This window comes from Sus scrofa, chromosome 10 (assembly GCF_054392235.1).
Source record: "Sus scrofa isolate SSC_HxYL_T2T_F1_AM1 chromosome 10, Sscrofa_HxYL_maternal_Yorkshire_Landrace_v2.0, whole genome shotgun sequence".
NCBI lineage: Eukaryota > Metazoa > Chordata > Mammalia > Artiodactyla > Suidae > Sus > Sus scrofa.
Genome location: NC_139392.1, coordinates 56711799 through 56729893, shown reverse-complemented (window position 1 = coordinate 56729893; position 18095 = coordinate 56711799). Strand labels below are relative to the sequence as shown.

Here is an 18095-nt window from a genome sequence, read left to right as displayed (position 1 = left end):
GGGCTAAGGATCTGGCCTCGTCACAGCTGTGGCTTGGGTCACTGCTGTGGCACAGGTTTGATCCCTGACCTGGGAGTAAGGCCTTTTCTTGGAACTTCCACATTCTGTGGAAAAAAGAAAAAAGTGGTTCTCACTCATTCATTTGGCACGTATTTATGGAGGGTCTGTACTAGTTTACACCAGATACACAGTAAAGATCCCCGACGCAAATCCTGTTGGTGCCCCAGCAGATCCTCCCAGCTCCCACCATCCCCGTGTTGCCCCCAGCATCCTACTGCAAACAGCCCTGACTCTGCCCCAGTGCTTCCCCTTTGCAGAAGCCCTCAGCCAGAGACAGATGGAAGTCAGAGGGTAAGCCACCCAACCTCCTCACACTAGGGCTGGGAAGACTCTGAGGTGCATTGTACACCCAGGTGTCCCAGGGATTTGAACTCTAGTTGTTCAAAGAGTAACCAGCGGCATAACACAGCCACTGTGGGCTTCCTTCCCAGGGTCACCAGCTCACTGCCTGTCTAGTGTTGCTGGATCCCTTCCTGATAAACTGCCATCACTTGAATCCTTGTGCCAGAGTCTAGGGTGATGGGGGCGGGGGATGGGGGAGCCTCTTCTAAGACAGTCTGTGACTTTGTGGAGTTCAAGTTCTAGCAAAAGATACAGATCAGAAAGAATGCCTGAAAAGAGTAAGGCCTTTCATTTGTCCATGCTGAGGAGGAGGAGGTGATAGCGAGTGAGGGGGACAGAAAGAGACTTAGATTAAATTGAGAAGGTCAGGGCCCCTCTGGGATGTGGTCGTTTCCCTGAAATCTAAAGGATGAGAAGTGGTTAAGGCATGAGAAAAGAGTCCGAGCAGAGGATTCTGGGAGGGAGCAAGATAACGTGCAGAGTGAGCAGGAACAGGGTGGAGATGGCTGCGGCCATTTCATAGGAGATGGAGGGGAGGGGTGGCCTAGGAGAGGCCACGTCATGTGGGACTCTAGCCATCATTAGAAGTTTACACCAGATGCAACAAGGAACCTTTAAAGGATGTTCAGCAGGGGGATGCGATGATCTGAGTTATACTTGAAAATGACGCCTCTGGCAGCTCCGTGGAGAAGAGATTTGGGGGAGGCAAGAATGGAGCTGAAGGAGTTCCCATAATGGCTCAGTGGTTAATGAATCCGACCAGGAACCATGAGGTTGTAGGTTCGATCCCTGGCCTCGCTCAGTGGGTTAAGGATCCGGTGTTGCCATGAGCTGTGCTGTAGGTCGCAGACGCGGCTCGGATCCGGCATTACTATGGCTCTGGCGTAGGCCGGCGGCTACAGCTCCGATTCAACCCCTAGCCTGGGAACCTCCATATGCCATGGGAGCCATCCAAGAAAATGGCAAAAAGACAAAAAAAAAAAAAGAATGGAGCTGAAGACTAGTTAGAAGTTTCCTGTAGAAGTCTAGGTGAGAGATAATAGATGGTTCTCGGCACCCAGGTTCAACACTTAATAGAGAATATAGTTAAATAGAATTTAAATGCAGAGTATCTATGCCTTTATATCTTTTTCTCTGAAACTATCTGTATTTCAACAGTTCTTAGTGTTTTGCAATGAAGCACCATTTGAAAATCTAATGAAATCAGAAGTTCCTGCTGTAGCTCAGTGGTAACGAGCCTGACTAGTATCCATGAGGATGCGGGTTTGATCCTTGGCCTTTCTCAGTGGCAGAGAACCTTAAGGTTCTGGTGTGGCTGCAAGCTGTGGTGTTGGTTGCCAGTGTGGCTCGGATCTGGCGTTGCTATGGCTGTGGCCTAGGCTGGCCGCTGCAGTTCTGATTTGACCCTGCCTGGGAACTTCCGTATGCCATGGGTGCGGCCCTAAAAAGGAAAAAAAAAAAAAAAAAAAAGTGAAAAAAAAAGAAAATTGGACATAAGTCACACTGAAAATTGGGGGGGCAATGGGGCCAATGAAAGCTGGTCAGGAAGAACCCAGGACCTTTTGAATGGTGATTTCCAGAAAGAGTTTCACTCCAAGCAAGCCCTCTTCCTGGTCTGTGGAGATGGAACTTATATAAAGGTTGTGTCCTTAAATAAAAGATCAAGTTGAAATTGAAGTAGAAACTTGGCCCCAAACTACATTGTTCTGTGCCCTGAGGACCTGGAATTAATTTAAAGCAAACTATTACTCACTCCGATTATGTGTCAGTTGGAAAGAGAGATGATTATGTTGTCAACAGAGCGGTCCTTTGCATTCATTTCCTTTCCACTGCGATGACCCGTCATCCTACTTCTCTGTGTGAGGCCATAGGCGGTCTGCGGCTGCTCAACCAGGCACTGTGGAGTCTGCCCTGGACTGAGCACTTTCCCTGCAGCCCAGGGGCCTCCCTCACCTGCCCTTCAGGGGGTGGGTGGGGCCAAGAGCAGTTGGAGGTGAACTGCATTTCTGTCAATGAATCGTATTTTCCCAGTTGCTTTCCATCGTCGTCGCAGTGGTAGAGGTGCTTTTCTTGGGGGTGGAGGATGATGAGTCTTGCCTTAAAATGTAAAGACATTTCAATAATTAAAAGACGGAGTTCCCACTGTGGCTCAGTGATGAGGAACCCGACTAGTGTCTGTGAGGATGTAGGTTCCCTCCCTGGCTTTGCTCAGTGGGCTAGGGATCTGGAGTTGCTGTGAGCTGCAGTGTAGGTCTCAGCCTGGATCCCAAGTTGCTGTGGCTGTGGTGTAGGCCAGCAGCTGCAGCTCTGATCTGACCCCTGTCTGGGAACCTCCAAATGCCACAGGTACAGCCCTAGAAAGTTAAAAAAAAAAAAAAAAAAGAAAGGAAGAAAGAAAAAGAAAGAAAGGCAGAATACAAAGACATTTCAATTGAGAACACAGCAAATTTTAATTCCTTGCGAGTTAGAAAAGCTGCTTTTTCTCCTAACATACTAAAACAATTTTTCCAAAACTTAAAAAAAAACAAAAAAAAAACGGCATTCTCTTGGGATCAGAACTCTTCTAGCAATCACATTTAGTGTTTGTGCGATTCAGCACCAGAGGGAAGATTAAATTTCTTCCACACTGCCTGTTTCTCACTCCTTCCTCTGATTCTCTCCCTTGCATCATAAATATTCCCTTTCAACCCCCTAAATTTTCTTTATTTCCTTTGAGAGACATCTGAAAAACAATCTTTATTGCTATTTATTTTACTTAGTTTGAGTCCCGTTTTAGAGCTGTTAATGTGCTCATATGCTATTTTCTTTTTGACTTTCCTCTTCTCTGGATGGGGAAGATTGAACTTTCTTCGAAATGAGATGAATTTAATTGGTTAATTTCAGAATGTAGAGTCTTTGTTGGTCTAGATTCCAAAAGGGGGAGTTCCTTTAAGCTCAGTGCAACTACTTTTGCTTTTGAAGGGGCCCTTTATTTTGCAGTGAATAAAGTGTCTCTTATTAAGTAGAAAATAAAAGAATGTTTGGCAGGACTCTACTCCCAATGGGTGAAACATTGCAGGAAATTGAGAAATTGTTTCTTTTGAGCCTTAAAATTTTGCGGGTGAAATTTAGTATTACGGTCCTAAGACTACTGCTTGAATCCATCAAGAGAAAATTGTTGGACAAGTGACAGGGGACAGCTTTTGGAGGGCAGATGTGCTCTGCCTGGTTTGGTCCATTTCCCAGGAACTTGGGGCTTTGGTCAAGAAAGGTGATATTCTCTCCTTGTGTCATGATTGTGTTACTGTTAAAAAGAACTTAGAAATAGCTTAGCAATTTAGGAATAGGTTTGTCAAAAGGTAGCCTGAACTGGGTGCCCTTTTAGTGATGCCTGCAAAAAAAAAAAAAAAAAAAAAAAAAAAAAAAGTGGTGTTTTAGGAGTTCCTCTTGTGACTCAGTGAATTAAGAACTCTTGACTAGTATCCATGAGACCGTGAGATTGATCCCTGGCCTCGATCAGTGGGTTAAGAATCCAGCATTGCCATGAACTGAGATGTAGGTCACCCATATGGCTATGGCTGTGTTGTAGGCTGCCAGCTGCAGCTCTGGGTCGACCCCATAGCCCAGGAATTTCCATATGCTGTGGGTTTAGCCCTTAAAAAAAAAAAAAAAAAAAACAAACAAACAAAAAAAAAGAGTGTTTTATGCTCCCAGGAGGAATGTGTCATAGGTGCAATATCCAGCCTCTGTTCTCAGTTAAACTCTAGGTTCTGGTTAAACTCGAGCAGATCCACATTAAGGGCTAGACCTGTGTCCTGAGCTCCAGACCCGAGGCCCCAACCCTGGATGTTTCCCTCTAACATTTTCCCCAGCTGGTCACATTATTTGGGATGTGTGCCCCACACCCATGCTGAGGGTTGAACCCCTAAGTCTATTTCCCTGCCAGGGTCCTTGGAGACACTGCTGGCAGTGTCCCTCTGTACCTGGTTGTCCAAACCCAAGAACTTCCTTGCTCATCTCCGCTACTCCCCTCAACTTTCGATCTGTTGCAAAATCCTCTAGATTCCCCTAAATATGCCTGACAGCCATCCCCTCCTTGTCCAGTCCCCCCTCTCCATGACCCAGGTCAGACCACAGTTCTCTCAGCCCCTAGAAGCCTCCTTAACCAGCCTCTTGCCCTCAGTCCTTCTCTTACCTCATCCTGCTTCTATCCTGCAACCACTTTCTAAGGTTACTTTTGGTCCTGGCCTGAGGTTGGTTGGTGGGTTGGTTTGTAGGGCGCTCCCTGCAATGGTCATTGTCAAGTGCAAACTCTTTCCCTGGCCCTTGTATATGTTTCCCAGCTTCTTTCCACTTTCCAGCTGCATCAGCCCCTTGACAAATGCGGTGCTTCCCACTCTAGCCATAACCAGGCTATTTATGGTGAGAAGCCCACCACCCCATCCCCCTGCTTTTTACCATTCTTGGCTAATTTTAATCTATCATCTAGAAACCAGTGAACTCTCTCCTCTGCTTCCCCACCCCCACCTCCCAGATTCAGCTCAATACCCCTCTTTGAGTTTCTGTACATCCTGGACATACTTCTCCGAGAGTCAATCCTTGATTGTAACCTTCTTGAGGGCAGGTCATGCAGCTCTTTCTCCCTGAACCCTCTGTTCTACTTGCTGAATAAATAAATGAGGAATGGATGGCTAGTTCTAGTGCTTTTCTCTATATAAAATTGAATCCTGATGGTAGGTAGCATTGTCAACTTGGCTAATTTTGGCTAAATATTTTGGAGGATTCATGAGACAACCATGAAGGAATGAAAAAAAAAGTGGATTTGGCATCAGAAGGCTGAGTCTCCCTCAGTCACTACGATGACTTCACAAAGCCCATCAGGCTCTCTGAGTCTCAGTCCCTGGTTAATGAACCTGGATGGATTCCAGGGTTTGGCTGAGGACTGAGGGCGAGAAGTATCTGGGGTGGAAGAGGCCATTGGTGAATTACGATGACTACACAAATGTTTTCTGCTGTCCTTTTCATGCCTGCAGTTCCTATCGCACCTGTGCCACACCTCAGCCTGGGACATATGGGTGGAGGGTGGTGAGTGGTTTCATGGAGCACAGGTGGGAGGGGAGTATTTGTCAGGTCTCTGTTCAGTAAGGTGGATACATGCCAATGGCAAGAATGGACACAGGAAATGGCTTACTCTTAGCTTACCCATTGGAAATATACTCCACCCTCCCATACGCTGTTGGTGAAAGTCAAGACCTCACGTCATGGGAGAACAATTAGATACCATATGTTAAGAACCTTAACACTATTTCCGCCTTTTGACACAGTAATTCCATTTCTGGGATTTATCTGGGAGGAATGATTTCTGAAAATGGGGATGGGGGCACCTACGATGTGTAAAGATGTTCACTGCAGTTGTGGTTATTATAGGGGATGAGGGACAATCCTTTGAAATGTGTCACCAGTGAGGGGCCACTAGAGCTTTGCCCTTCCATGGCCTCTGTGAGATAGAAACATGATTTAGAAAAAAATACTCAAGTGAAAAAAAGCAGTGCTAATAGTCAATCCATGATTTAAGTAAGACAATGTAAATCAAACCTAGGAAATAAAAAATGATTGGTAGGAAAATACACTTTGTTTTGAAAGGGATTAGTTGTAACTAAGAAATCCAGAGGCCCGGCTCAGCATTGCTAGGCTGAGGACCCAATGAATGAGGTCTTCAGAGCAGACGATCTTAATTTGGCGTTGAATGGAGTCCAGACCATCATCCTGCTTTTAAAACCTGGAAGAAAGCATTCAGAGGAGTACAATCGGAAGGGAAAATCAGCTTTAGAGCTGAAGATGTAGAAGACCAGGGAAGGCAAGGCTAAATGTACTTGAAAAAGATCATGACAACAACTTTGGAAGGCGTTTTTGCCTGGGCATAGGTTTTCATATACATTGTTTCCTGTCAACGGGCTCTTCTCTTCTCTAGCTTTTTATGTTAACTGCCTGCAACAATTGCCACAAATCTAAGAAGCTGAGAAACAGTTACTACTTACCTGGGCTCTGTTCCTTTTATCAGCCTCTTATCCAGGGCTTTCCCTGCTGTGCAGAAATTACTTAGAAGGGAACAGGCAGGCCCAGGGCACAGATAGGCATTTCACTCTGACTTTATCCATTGGAGGAGCGCCAAACATTTGGCAAACCTCTCTCCACTTGTGCCTTGTGGAGCTGGTGTTATAAGAGGTGCAGAGCTGCTGGGAGCTGCCCACTGTCCCGCAGCAAAGTCGGTGGTGCCATCCGGGTCTAATTGTGATGTCTCCCCCCGCCTTTTTTCCTCTTGGATCCCCATCCAGTCCCAGGGTCTGTTCTCCCACAAGATTTCACGTTCCATTTTTGCACGGCCTGTCCTAGCTCCAGAAAAAGATCTGTTTTCTTTGATTATTTTCCCACACGTCCACAGTTGAGAACCACAGCGCGCTTGTCAAATGCCCTGAGTGTTTTCACTCCTGCCACTTCCCTGTTTGATGCTTCGCTACTTAGGAGGAGGAGAGAGAGGGAGAAGGAAAGAAATCTGCTCAGAGCCTTGAGCCCCTGGTTTGGGCCATTTTTTCTCCAAGACAGGCTTCTTGCTGTCTCTTATCTGATTCCAACCTCAGTGGTCTCAGGATGAGAAATAAATCTTTACATAAAAATCCAAGGGTTCGTTTCCAGGTGTTTGAGGGGAAGCTTTGGCCCCCGGTGGAGCTTTTTTGGGGGAGTTTGCTATTTCACAAGGGACGGTGCTGAATGCCTTGGGTTTAAGCTTCTCTTTCGAAGTTTATTTTATGTTTTGTTGTGGTTTTCAGATTTCTCATGGTTTGGATTTGGGAAAATAAAATCAAGACAAGGTGTTGGTAAGTAGTTCCTCCTTCTTTGGATAAGTCATGAGTTTGTGTTGCTTAAATAGGATGAAACTGCTTTGACCCGCTTGATCCTTGTCAGCTCTTGATCCTTTTCCTGTGTTCTGGGTTTCTGATTTGCTGAAGGAAGAGGCCTAGCATTTTCCAGAAAGGGCATGGCTGTTGCCAATTGACTTCAGTAAATGGTTTTGTATTTTCGACGCCCACTGGTTTTTAACGCTACGGGGAAGTGTTAACTGTCGCTCAGAACTAGCTTGTTGCTGCATTTTTAAGCAGGTTAAGGAAATAAAATGAATCTCCCCTCCAACTCCATATACATCCATGTCTGGAGAAGTTTGAATGGTAACTTTCTTCCACTGGCCAAACAGTAATATGCTTCTGAATTAGGAAATCAGCAATTCGTTTACGACCGCTTCTCTTCCAAGACAAGGCTAATGTCCAGACGCTGTGATTTGCGCTTGATTGCATTTCTGTTCCTTGCATTCAGACTCTGTGCTGACAATTGAGAAGCAGAGTTTGTAGCCACCAAATGAGTGCAGATAATGCAGCTCATCACTCGGATTGGAATCAGGTGTGATCTCTTGGGACCTCCAATTTGTTTCGTATTTTCTGTGGGTACAGAGACAATAAACAGGAATTGCTTAGAAGGCATGAAAAGGCAGACTCTTTTTGCATCTTGCCTGGATATTTCCAAGATCTGGCCCCATCTTGAGCATCTGTTGGTTAGTATTTATTTCGGTCACAAGATTGGTTTTGGGGAACATTGTAACACAGGGGAAGTGTACTAGTGTCACAGAGTCTTCCAGTTCTGAGCCATTTACCTCATACACCTTCATACCATCCATACAAAGGAGCCTATTCCCCTCCCCTCCTTTTGGGGAGTTTTTTTAGGGACACAGGTGTGGCATATGGAAGTTCTCAGGCTAAGGGCTGAATTGGAGCTGCAGCTGCCTGCCTACACCACAGCCATAGCAATGCCAGATCCTTAACCCACTGAGCAGGGCTAGGGATTGAACCCATGTCCTCATGGGTACTAGTCAGGTTTCTTACTACTGAGCCACAATGAAAACTCCTCCTTTCCCTTTTTGAGCCTGATGTCAGACCTTTCCCTATTGGACAGGCTTTCTCAGTGTCTGTCCAATGACCCAAACTGTGGCACAGGCTGAGCCCAGAGGGGGCAGACACTGAGCCTGAAGATGGGAAAGTCACCCTGACCCTTAATGAGCCCCTGGAATTCCAAGACTAAAGCTCTTCACCAGCAAAGAGAAAGTGGAATGTGGCCAAGTTTGAACTTTAAGCGCAACCAGTTCAGGACTTGTCTGCACTCCCCAGGGGCAGATTTCAGATACAGCTGATCATCATAGGCGCTTTGCCAAGATAGCAGAGAGATTGCCCTGCCTGTGCAATCTTGAAGGTGCCCTGTTGCAAGGCTTTGTGCTTGCTCTGTGTGTGGTGGTGGTGAAAGGGGAGTTGAGTGATAAACTCTCCCACAGCGGCACTGGGAGCTAAGGTCTTCTCTCCCCTACACACCAAATCGGTGCAACCCCTTAACAGTTTTCCAGGCCAGTTTGCTCTACAGAGAGGCGCTTGGTGTTGGAAAGCTTTAAAAACTGGGATTCACCTCTTTAGGCTATAGCCCAGGGAATTCTTCTTCAGAATTGTTTTAGCTACATTTCATCTGGGGTGCTACTGCTTTAAAATCAAAGTTTTATTATTATTACTGTTCAGGTGTGGTAAGGCCACAGGTCAGGACACAATTGCCACTGAAAAGGTAATTTGTAGGAGTTCCTGTCATTCTACAATAAGACTGACAGCATCTGTGTGGCACCAAGATGTGGGTTTGATCCCCAGCCCAGCACAGTGGGTTAAAGGATCTGGCGTTGCCTCTGGTACAGTGTAGGTTGCAACTGTGGTTCCAATCTGATCCTGATCCCAGATGGCCTGGGAACTCCATTTGCCACAGGGCTGCCAAAAAAGAAAGAAAAAGAAAGAGGAGTTGCTGTCGTGGCACAGTGGTTAATGAATCCGACTAGGAACCATAGGATGTGGGTTCGATCCCTGGTCTCGCTCAGTGGGTTAAGGATCCGGCGTTGCTGTGAGCTGTGGTGTAGGTCGCAGACATGGCTCGGATCCCACATTGCTGTGGCTGTGGTGTAGGTTGGTGGCTATAGCTCCATTTAGAGCCCTAACCTGGGAGCCTCCATATGCTGCAGGTCTGGCCCTAGAAAAGACAAAAAAAAAAAAAAAAAGAAAGAAAAAAGAAAAAAAGAAAAGAAAAGAAAAAAGGAAAGAAAGATAAAAGATAGAACAAATAAAGAAAAGGGTAGCTTGTTATTCACAGTTCCCAAGGGAAAAGGGTAGGCTACACCACAGTGGGGACCACAGTGCTGAGGGTTGATCAGAAGGCAGAAGGAGTGAGGGGAAACATAGACAAGAGCCCTTTGTGTGTGTGCGCAAGCGCGCGCGCACACACGCGCGCGCGCACACGCACACTTTTTACGGCTGTGTCCTCAGCCTATGGAAGCTCCCAGGCTAAGGGTTGAATCAGAGCTGCAGCTGCCGGCCTACACCACAGCCACAGCAGTGCCAGATCTGAGCCATGTCGGTGACCTATACCACAGCTCATGGCAACACCAGATCCTTTACCCACTGAGCAGGGCCAGGGATCGAACTGGATACTAGTCGGGTTCATTACTGCTGAGCCACAGTGTAACTCTGACAAGAGCCTTTGTTGTGGTTTCTGCAGAAAGGAATGGGTGAGGCAGAGTGGGCAGGTTTAGGACTGGTTGAGTTGTGTATCGTTGGTGAGCTCGGGTGTGGGACAATCCCAGTGGTCTAATACTTGGCTCTGGGATGATGGGGCAGGCGTATCATGCCATGATGGGGTGTGAGAGTCCGATAGGGGCTGTGGTTGGGGGCGTAGACTATGGATTGGTCAGTCTGTATATGAAAGATGCTCTGGCAGGCAAGTACTTTCTTACCTCTAGGAACTGGGCTTCCTATGTCACCAAGGCCCCAGATGTTGAAGCATCAGAACCCCAAAAAGAAAAGCCATGGTGGAGTTCCCATTGTGGCTTAGTGGGTTACAAACCAGACTAGTATCCGCGAGGATGCGGGTTCGATCCCTGGCCTTGATCGGTGGGTTAAGGATCTGGTGAACTCTGGTGTATGTCACAGATCCTGTGTTGCTGTGGCTGTGGCGCAGGCTGGCAGCTGTATCTCCGATTCCACCCCTAGCCTGGGAATTTCCATATGCAGTGGGTGTGACCCTAAAAAAAAGCAAAAAACAAAAACAAAAAACAACCATGGTTAATTCAGCTCTTGAAGAATGACAAAAACAATGCTCTCTCACCTTGAAGGCATTGTTAGTCTTGAGGGAAAAAACCTCCTTCTCCAGATGACCTATGTCCGTTCTTATCAGGGGGGCAAAGTCTCAGTCAGGCTGACAAATGTCTGTACAGTCATCTGTGCAGGATGCTTACTGAGCAGCTCTGGTGAGAGAAAAATGCCTCTTTGCACATGAGGCAGATTCAGATAAAAATGGGCTAGAAATGTTTCCAGGCATAGCTCCTCTTTGTCAGCTCTGTACTTAAGAGCTGTCTACCCCAAACTCGGCAAGCTGCACACACCCAGCAATTGAAAACACTTCATTAATATTAGAAGACACTTTTTTCCAGCCCTCCTTTGAGTGTATTACCTGCCGTGATGCGCCCCGACTCTCCTTCTGTCTGTCTTCTTGTGGTGTTTCTTCAGGCACGTGCACAGATACACAGTGACACAGCCCATGAAATGCACAGACAGGCTGCTGTCATATTATATAGACATTCATCGTCCCCCCCGCCCCGGGAGCTGTCCCCCACCCGACTTCGCCATGCTCCATTAGATCAAATGTTCACAGCAAAATGGCTGCATCTCTGCAAGCTCGCCAGCCCGATCAATCTTCCAGGCTTGGGGAACATCAGTAATAAAGAAAACAGCACTTGAATTAACATCCCGCTTGATCAATGGTGGAGGTTTCTATGTTGCTCAGATTTGTCAACAGTGACCTTCTGGCAAAGTGAAAAAGCTTTTGAAAAATTACCTCCAGTGCTTTCGACCTCTTCTGGGCTTGAAAAACACTCCCCTCCCCAAACAGAGAGCCTGTACCCTTGGGATCTGCTACCTCGGTGTTGAAGGTTTTACTAGTAACTCCAGGTGAAGGAAAGGGTGTCCTCTGGGTCAGAGGAGGAGCCAGAAGCAAGTCCCTCAGTTGAACTCCTTATGTGAGGCTCCATGATGTACAGGGCAGAGGTTTTAGAGCCTGGATGCCTGTAGGAATTTCAATATTGTCTTCTAAGTATCCACCTCCTCCAAAATGATTGAATGCCACGGGAATGTTGATGGCCTGTCGGGGCCAAAAGGGAATCAGAGGCAAAGCAACTGGGATCAGTGTGTTTCTCATGGTTGCAGGCAATCCAGAAGCAGATATCATTGGCCTTCTGACAGCCTGTGCAATGTCTGAACATGACAATGCTTGCATTTCTGGGGGTCCACGTGCAGCCTGGAATCGGTTGAGAAACGTGTGGCCTGGATTGCACCCTCCCCGAGGGAGCTCGGGCCGTAGCCTACTTTGGGGGACAGCTGCCTGGGGACCAGAGCAAGGGAGCCCCTGGCTGGAAAGGTTTTATTGAGAAGAGGCAGAAATGTTAGCATAACACATTTCCATTTTCCATCTCTGGGTTTAAGCTCCGGGTGATGGAGGCCTGTCAGGAGGCAAATCAGAAAGCGGGGATGGTTGTGGTTACTGGAAAGAACTTGTCTGTATAGCTATTCTTGGCAGAATTTCCAGTGTTTGCTAACACCAACGAGCCAGGCTCAAGATGAGCACAGGAGGTAAGCTTGCCTTCGCTTTGAGTGTTCTGTGGCTTCTAAATTGGCTGTGTGAGGACTTGCTTGCAGAATTGAGCCAGAGCGTATCATTAAAGGCAACTTAAATACACATCCCCTTGAGAGAATGCTTTTTAAAATTACCTATAATAGCAGTTGGCTGCATCCTGCATGGTCTAAGATTCAGCTCACTGGGGAATGGCCAATTGTTATCTGGACAAACTGATAATCCCAATGTAAGGATCTCAAAGGTTGGGGGATGAATTCCTGTGCTGTTTCACTGGGGATTCAAAAATGTATGATACAAAAACTTCTGCTTCTAGAATTTGTGTGCTTCTTACAGAAACAGTGACATGTGAGGGAGGAGGTTGAGACTGGATGGAGATGCTGAAACATTCACCCTGGGGGGTTGGATAAATACACATGGCCTTGCTCAGGGAGCATCAATTCAGACTTTTCATTTCCTTCGTACACATTTCTCTCTTGGCTGCACATCCGATTCTGCCTTCTCATTGTCTTCTCTTTGTCTTTCCTCCATTCCTTTTCTTCCTGTCTTCCTCTTAAATTATTGCCGTATCCCTGACCAGTGGTAAGCTTTTGTGGGACCCAGTACCTCTTCAGTACGCTGGAGAAACATGTGAGATATATGTCGAAGAGGCTTATTAGTCTGCTTTTCTTGCAAGGTGTGTCTGTTGAGAGCCACTGGGATCTTAATTGTTGTGAACCTTTCGATGAATGTAGACTTTTATCTTTGTGGATGTAGTTCGGGTTGTAAACATTATGGGTTGAGTGGGCAATGGATCAATTGTTTGCTAATGACACAGTAGACTGTTTTTATGGGCATGTACATGCTGAGCCTCTGGACTGGAAAGTTTGAGCCTGGTTTGAAAAATGTTATGGCTATTGCCTTAGGATAAAGACATCCATGTAATCACTCTACAGATAATATCATGGTTAAAGGCAAAGCAGGTAACTTTGCCATGGGATTGCTCCATTATTGTGAAAGTGTTTTGTGGGCACAAGTGGTGCCAGCGGCTGACAGGATAGACAGAAAGTGAAACACGAAGAGGACAGTTCAATGCAATTCTCATCGACCAGTTGTAAGTTTATTTAGTAACACCTAGGAGTAACTCATACTCATGAGGCACATCTCACATCGGTAGTTTCATTCTAGTCTCAGAAAGAAACAAGCAGATATCCTTTTGCGTATTTTACAAATGGAAGTGGAGGGAGAGGTACAGAGAAGGTAAGTGACTTGTCCAAAGAGAAGAGAAAGGATCAGATCTTTCAACTCCTAGGACATCTTTCAGTACATTGTACAGCAGGAATCCTAGATGCATGCTGGGAGTTTCCATGAGAGAGTGTTCTAAAGATGCTCAGAGAACAGAAGGGAAAGCTGTGTATTAAATTATAGGAGAAGGAAGTAAAGAAATTGGAAGCTGCATTGCTGGTGGGGATATAAAATATGTGGTGCACAGAAAAGAAAATTACGGACTCGGAGAACAGACTTGTGGTTGCCAAGGGGAAGGGGTGGGAGTGGGGTGGTTGGGGAGTTTGGGGTTAATAGATGCTAACTATTGCCTTTGGAATGGATTAGCCATGAGACCCTGCTGCGTAGTCCTGGGAACTATGTCTAGTCACTTATGATGGAGCATGATAATGGGAGAAAAAGAATGTATATATGTATGTGTGACTGGGTCACCATGCTGTACAAGAGAAAAAAAATTGTATTGGGGAAATAACAATTAAAAAATAAATAAATAAAACAAAATAAAATATGTGGGGCAGCCTCTTTGGAAAACAGTTTGGCAATTCCTCACAATGTTAAACATTAAAACTACAGTATAACCCAGCAGTTCTGCCCAAGTGACATGAAAAGGGAGGTCCCCACAAAAACTTGTACACAAATGCTCAGAGCTGCATTATTCATAGTAGCCCCAAATTTGAAACAACCCAGATTTCCACCAATTGGTCAGTGGATCAACGAAATGTGGTGTATCCATACAATGGAATATCTCTTGGCTATAAAAAGGAAGAAAGTAATGACACTTGCTACTATGTGAATCAACCTTAAAAATGTCCTGCTGGGCCAAAGAAACCAGTCCCCCAACAGTCACATATTACAGGATTCTATTTATGTGAAATGCCTAAAAGAGGTAAATCCATAGAATTAAAAGTAAATTCGTGGATGCCGGAGTTCCCATCTTGATGCAGCAGAAATGAATCAGTTACGGGTTCGATCCTTGGCCTCTCTCAGTGGGTTAAGGATCTGGCATTACCATGATCTGTGGTGTGGGATGTAGATGCAGCTCAGATCTGATGTTGCTGTGGCTGTGGCACAGGCCAGCAGCTGTAGCTCCAGTTGGACCCCTAGCCTGGGAATCTCCATATGCCGCAGGTGTGGTCCTAAAAAAAAAAAAAAAAAATTGTAGATGTCCAGGGCTGGAAGTGGAGGGAACGGTGAGTAACTGCTAATGAGAATAATAAACATGTCCTAAAATTAGATCATACTGATGGTTTCACAACTCTTTGAATATGTTAAAAACTCACTGAATTCTACAATTTAAATGAGTGAATTTTTTGTATTATGAATATGTGAATTATGGCTCAACAAAAGCATGGAAGATTACAGGAGAAAATGTATTTTTCCCGCTCCAGGCCCAGCCTCGGTTATCAGCAATGATGATGACTCTGCCAGCCCTCTCCATCACATCTCCAATGGGAGTAACACCCCATCATCTTCAGAGGGCGGTCCTGATGCTGTCATTATTGGAATGACCAAGATTCCTGTCATTGAAAATCCCCAGTACTTTGGCATCACCAACAGTCAGCTCAAGCCAGACACATGTAAGTACAGCTGTTTATACTTATTGGCCCATTTGCTGCATAGCTGTCTCGAGCAGCATGTTTATCGCAGTCCCTGACAAGGATGATTGAGGGAAGGGTGCAGTGAAATGTCTGAGGATTGTTGGGGCTTTGAGCCCATGGAATAGATCATTTAGGTTGTTGATTGTGGGTTCTCGGGGTGTGTCTCCTGCTGGGATTGGAACTGTGGGCAGATACTGACTTTTCTTGGGATCCGTTTTCTGAAACCATTTGTCAACATGAAGTTGGAATCAAGGCTTGCTTATCTTGAAAAAGATAGAGACAGAAACCAGAGGGTCATTAGAATGCATATACATCAGTTACACAAGACAAGCAATTGGTGGGATTAAAATTTGGTTTATTGAAAGTCCTTAAAATATACCCAAATGGTGACCAGGAATGCTCTGTGTTGCACACAGGTGGTATCAATTTAGGTAGTTCTGTTTTCTTTGTTCAGTCTTAGTTCCCAGCATGAGACTTGTTGTGATGTCACAATACCGAAGAAATATCACCACATATGATGTGCCTGTTAAGTACACCAAGTTATATTTCTGAGTCAGATTAACCCATTAGCTTCTGTTGAGAAGCTTTGAGTTTTTCTCAGAGACTCTAATTCTATCTTCTGAGCCAGTGTTCAAATACGGAAAATGGAACACAGCCTAAAGGACAACAAAAAAACAAACAAACAGGTTTATGCCATTGGAATGCCTGATCCTCCCTTACACTTGAATAAGGGGCCATCAGGGCTATGGTATAAGATGGCTCAGGTTCCAGGGTTTCCCTGCCACTGACAATTAGGTACCTTTTGTCTATTTGCCTGTTCTTATCCCACCTTAAATACTCTTCTCCTGCCCTCCTTCAGTTTAGGTCGGACTAATTCAAAGTTAGATTTGGGGGACTGATTTTCCACTGAGAACGCTCATAGATAGGGAGATGCAACAGTGAGTATCTTGTAAAGTATCAGGAAACATCTGTAATTTCCCCCTATTCATTTAAATTTGTCCTGAGATGTAGTTAACCACAGATTTGGATGTAATCATTAGGAATAATAGTATTACAAGCTTATAATGTGTGAGATTGAACTGCACCATAGATTTCAGTTGACTATGTAATATGACAAGAGAAATAGAAAGACATGTGAAGAATATTGAGTTCCTTGAAATAATAGGTATAATTTAAATCAAGGTATTATGGTATAAAAAAAATATGCAGAGGCTTTGCTTCAAATGTGCATTTTTTGTTGAGATAAGCATCCTCCAAAGGTCCTTGAAACGCCCTACATGTATAACAGTCACATATTGAATAAAGCAAAGCAAGATACCCTGATGAGAGAATCTGTCATCATTTTGACTGTTCTTCCTAGGAACAGAGTACTTTGACACCCCTGTCACCACCACCAGTCCCAGGCTGTATGATGTGCTTCAATTAACCTGAGGCTGCATTGAAAATGAGGTTGACTAAAATCAACCTGTACTCAAAAATTTGCTTTTCTTTGTCAATGGAGGAAAGATAAAGCTGAATAATCAAGTAGATAGCATTAGCCCACAAGTCCAATAAGAAAAAAATGAACTGATGAGCAAGAAAGCAAACAAACAAATGAGATCATGTGGGATAATGTGGAGTAGATGGCTTCTTAGTCTGCCTTCTTTCTGGAAGTGCTTTCTTCCCTTAGATATCCCACAAGATCATTTCCAAAGGTCATTTCCTTGATCTAGAGCCCATGGGGGTTTTTACAAAGGTTCCAACACTCAGAAATTTGGTAATTTTGGAGGAGTCCTTGATTTTGTGGCTAAGCCATTCTATGTTCTTCCCACGTGGAAGGAATTGGAAGTGAGTTGAGGAGATCTGTATCTTCCCCTCAGTGTCTGTCATCTACCGGAGGGATCCAGACCATTTACTATTTGGTTGTTTCTGATAAATCTTGCTGGGATCTTCACTCAGCTGTCCTTACCGGCCCAGTGTTCTCAGTTACTTAGCATCTTATGCCAGAAGAAATTTTATTTCTTTGAAGCATCAAGCCTTATGCTTTTTCATGATTTTTAAAACATGTAAAATAACACATCTCCATAAATCCTTTTTCAAAGAAACAAGAATGAGGAAACAATTTACTTCTCTCCTTCCCTTTACCTTTTCTTAAATGTCTTTCTATTCTTTGCACCATAATTTTTTCCTTTATCATCAGTGTATCCATTGCCCTTTGTGAAGTCCTAAGTATGACCATGCTTGTGTATGTTTCTGTAGTCTTAGTTAGGTTAGATTGTAAGCTCCTAGAGAGCAGAAATGATGCTTGTTGAACTACTTCTTCATAGGATGGGATGTGATGTGCCTTTGATGTTGGCCATACATTGATCAGATATGGTGATGTAAATATTAATTACAACAGACTTGTAGTAAGTAAAGATGACCATTTTCATTGAGCCTTTTACATAGGCTCTATTACTGTTAAACTTGCCTATGTAATTTATTTGTTAGATGTATTTTAAACAACATACTAGCCAGTTTAAATAGATTAAATAGCAATTTTAGCAGAAATAAGCCTTTAGTAAAAAATCCTTTCTTTGAAGATTCTAATTGTGGTCATTCAGAAATCAGAATATTTCAAGATGCATAGATCTGACATACAGAAACATCTGCTGCTATGGACCCATGAAATTTTGGGAGCTTAGCTTCCAGTTAAATTATTCCCATCAAATATGTTTACAACTAACCTCTAAAGAACCTCTAAAGGGCTCTTCCAAGAAGTTGGAGAGGTTACATCTGAAAAGCAAATTTAAGAAACTCTCAGAAAAAGTATAGAACAACTTTTCCCATATGCCTAAAGCAAAATATCACGTGCACCACCAATCTCTTGACTCATCAGAGGTTTAGGTCACAAACCAGCATGTTTACTTCTCTTTCCTAAAACCGCCTGCTATTCAAAGATGTTGACTTTAGGATATATGTGTGATCTTACAAAGAATGGGACCAGCTTATTTCACTGAATTGTAAGAATCTCATATAGAAGGTGAAGTTCAATTTATTACATATTTGTTGACTACCTACAATATTCCTACAATGCTAAGAATTGGAAATTCGGTGATAATGACAGCATGGTTCTTGCTC

At 44.5% G+C, this 18095-nt stretch overlaps 1 protein-coding gene across 7 annotated transcripts in view; it reads left to right on the top strand.

Annotated features, from left to right (window-relative positions):
• NTRK2 (neurotrophic receptor tyrosine kinase 2) overlaps window positions 1–18095 on the top strand; it is a 394884-nt gene that overhangs the window by 210567 nt on the left and 166222 nt on the right. For 4 of the 7 annotated variants that reach the window (XM_021064645.2, XM_084979791.1, XM_021064649.2 and 1 more), the window contains exon 13: window positions 14787–14975. In XM_021064645.2, the coding sequence (XP_020920304.1) occupies window positions 14787–14975 (189 nt within the window). Of the gene's footprint in view, window positions 1–7208; window positions 7257–14786; window positions 14976–18095 lie in introns of all 7 variants that reach the window. The other 3 variants (XM_021064643.2, XM_021064644.2, XM_021064648.2) reach the window with 1 other exon arrangement.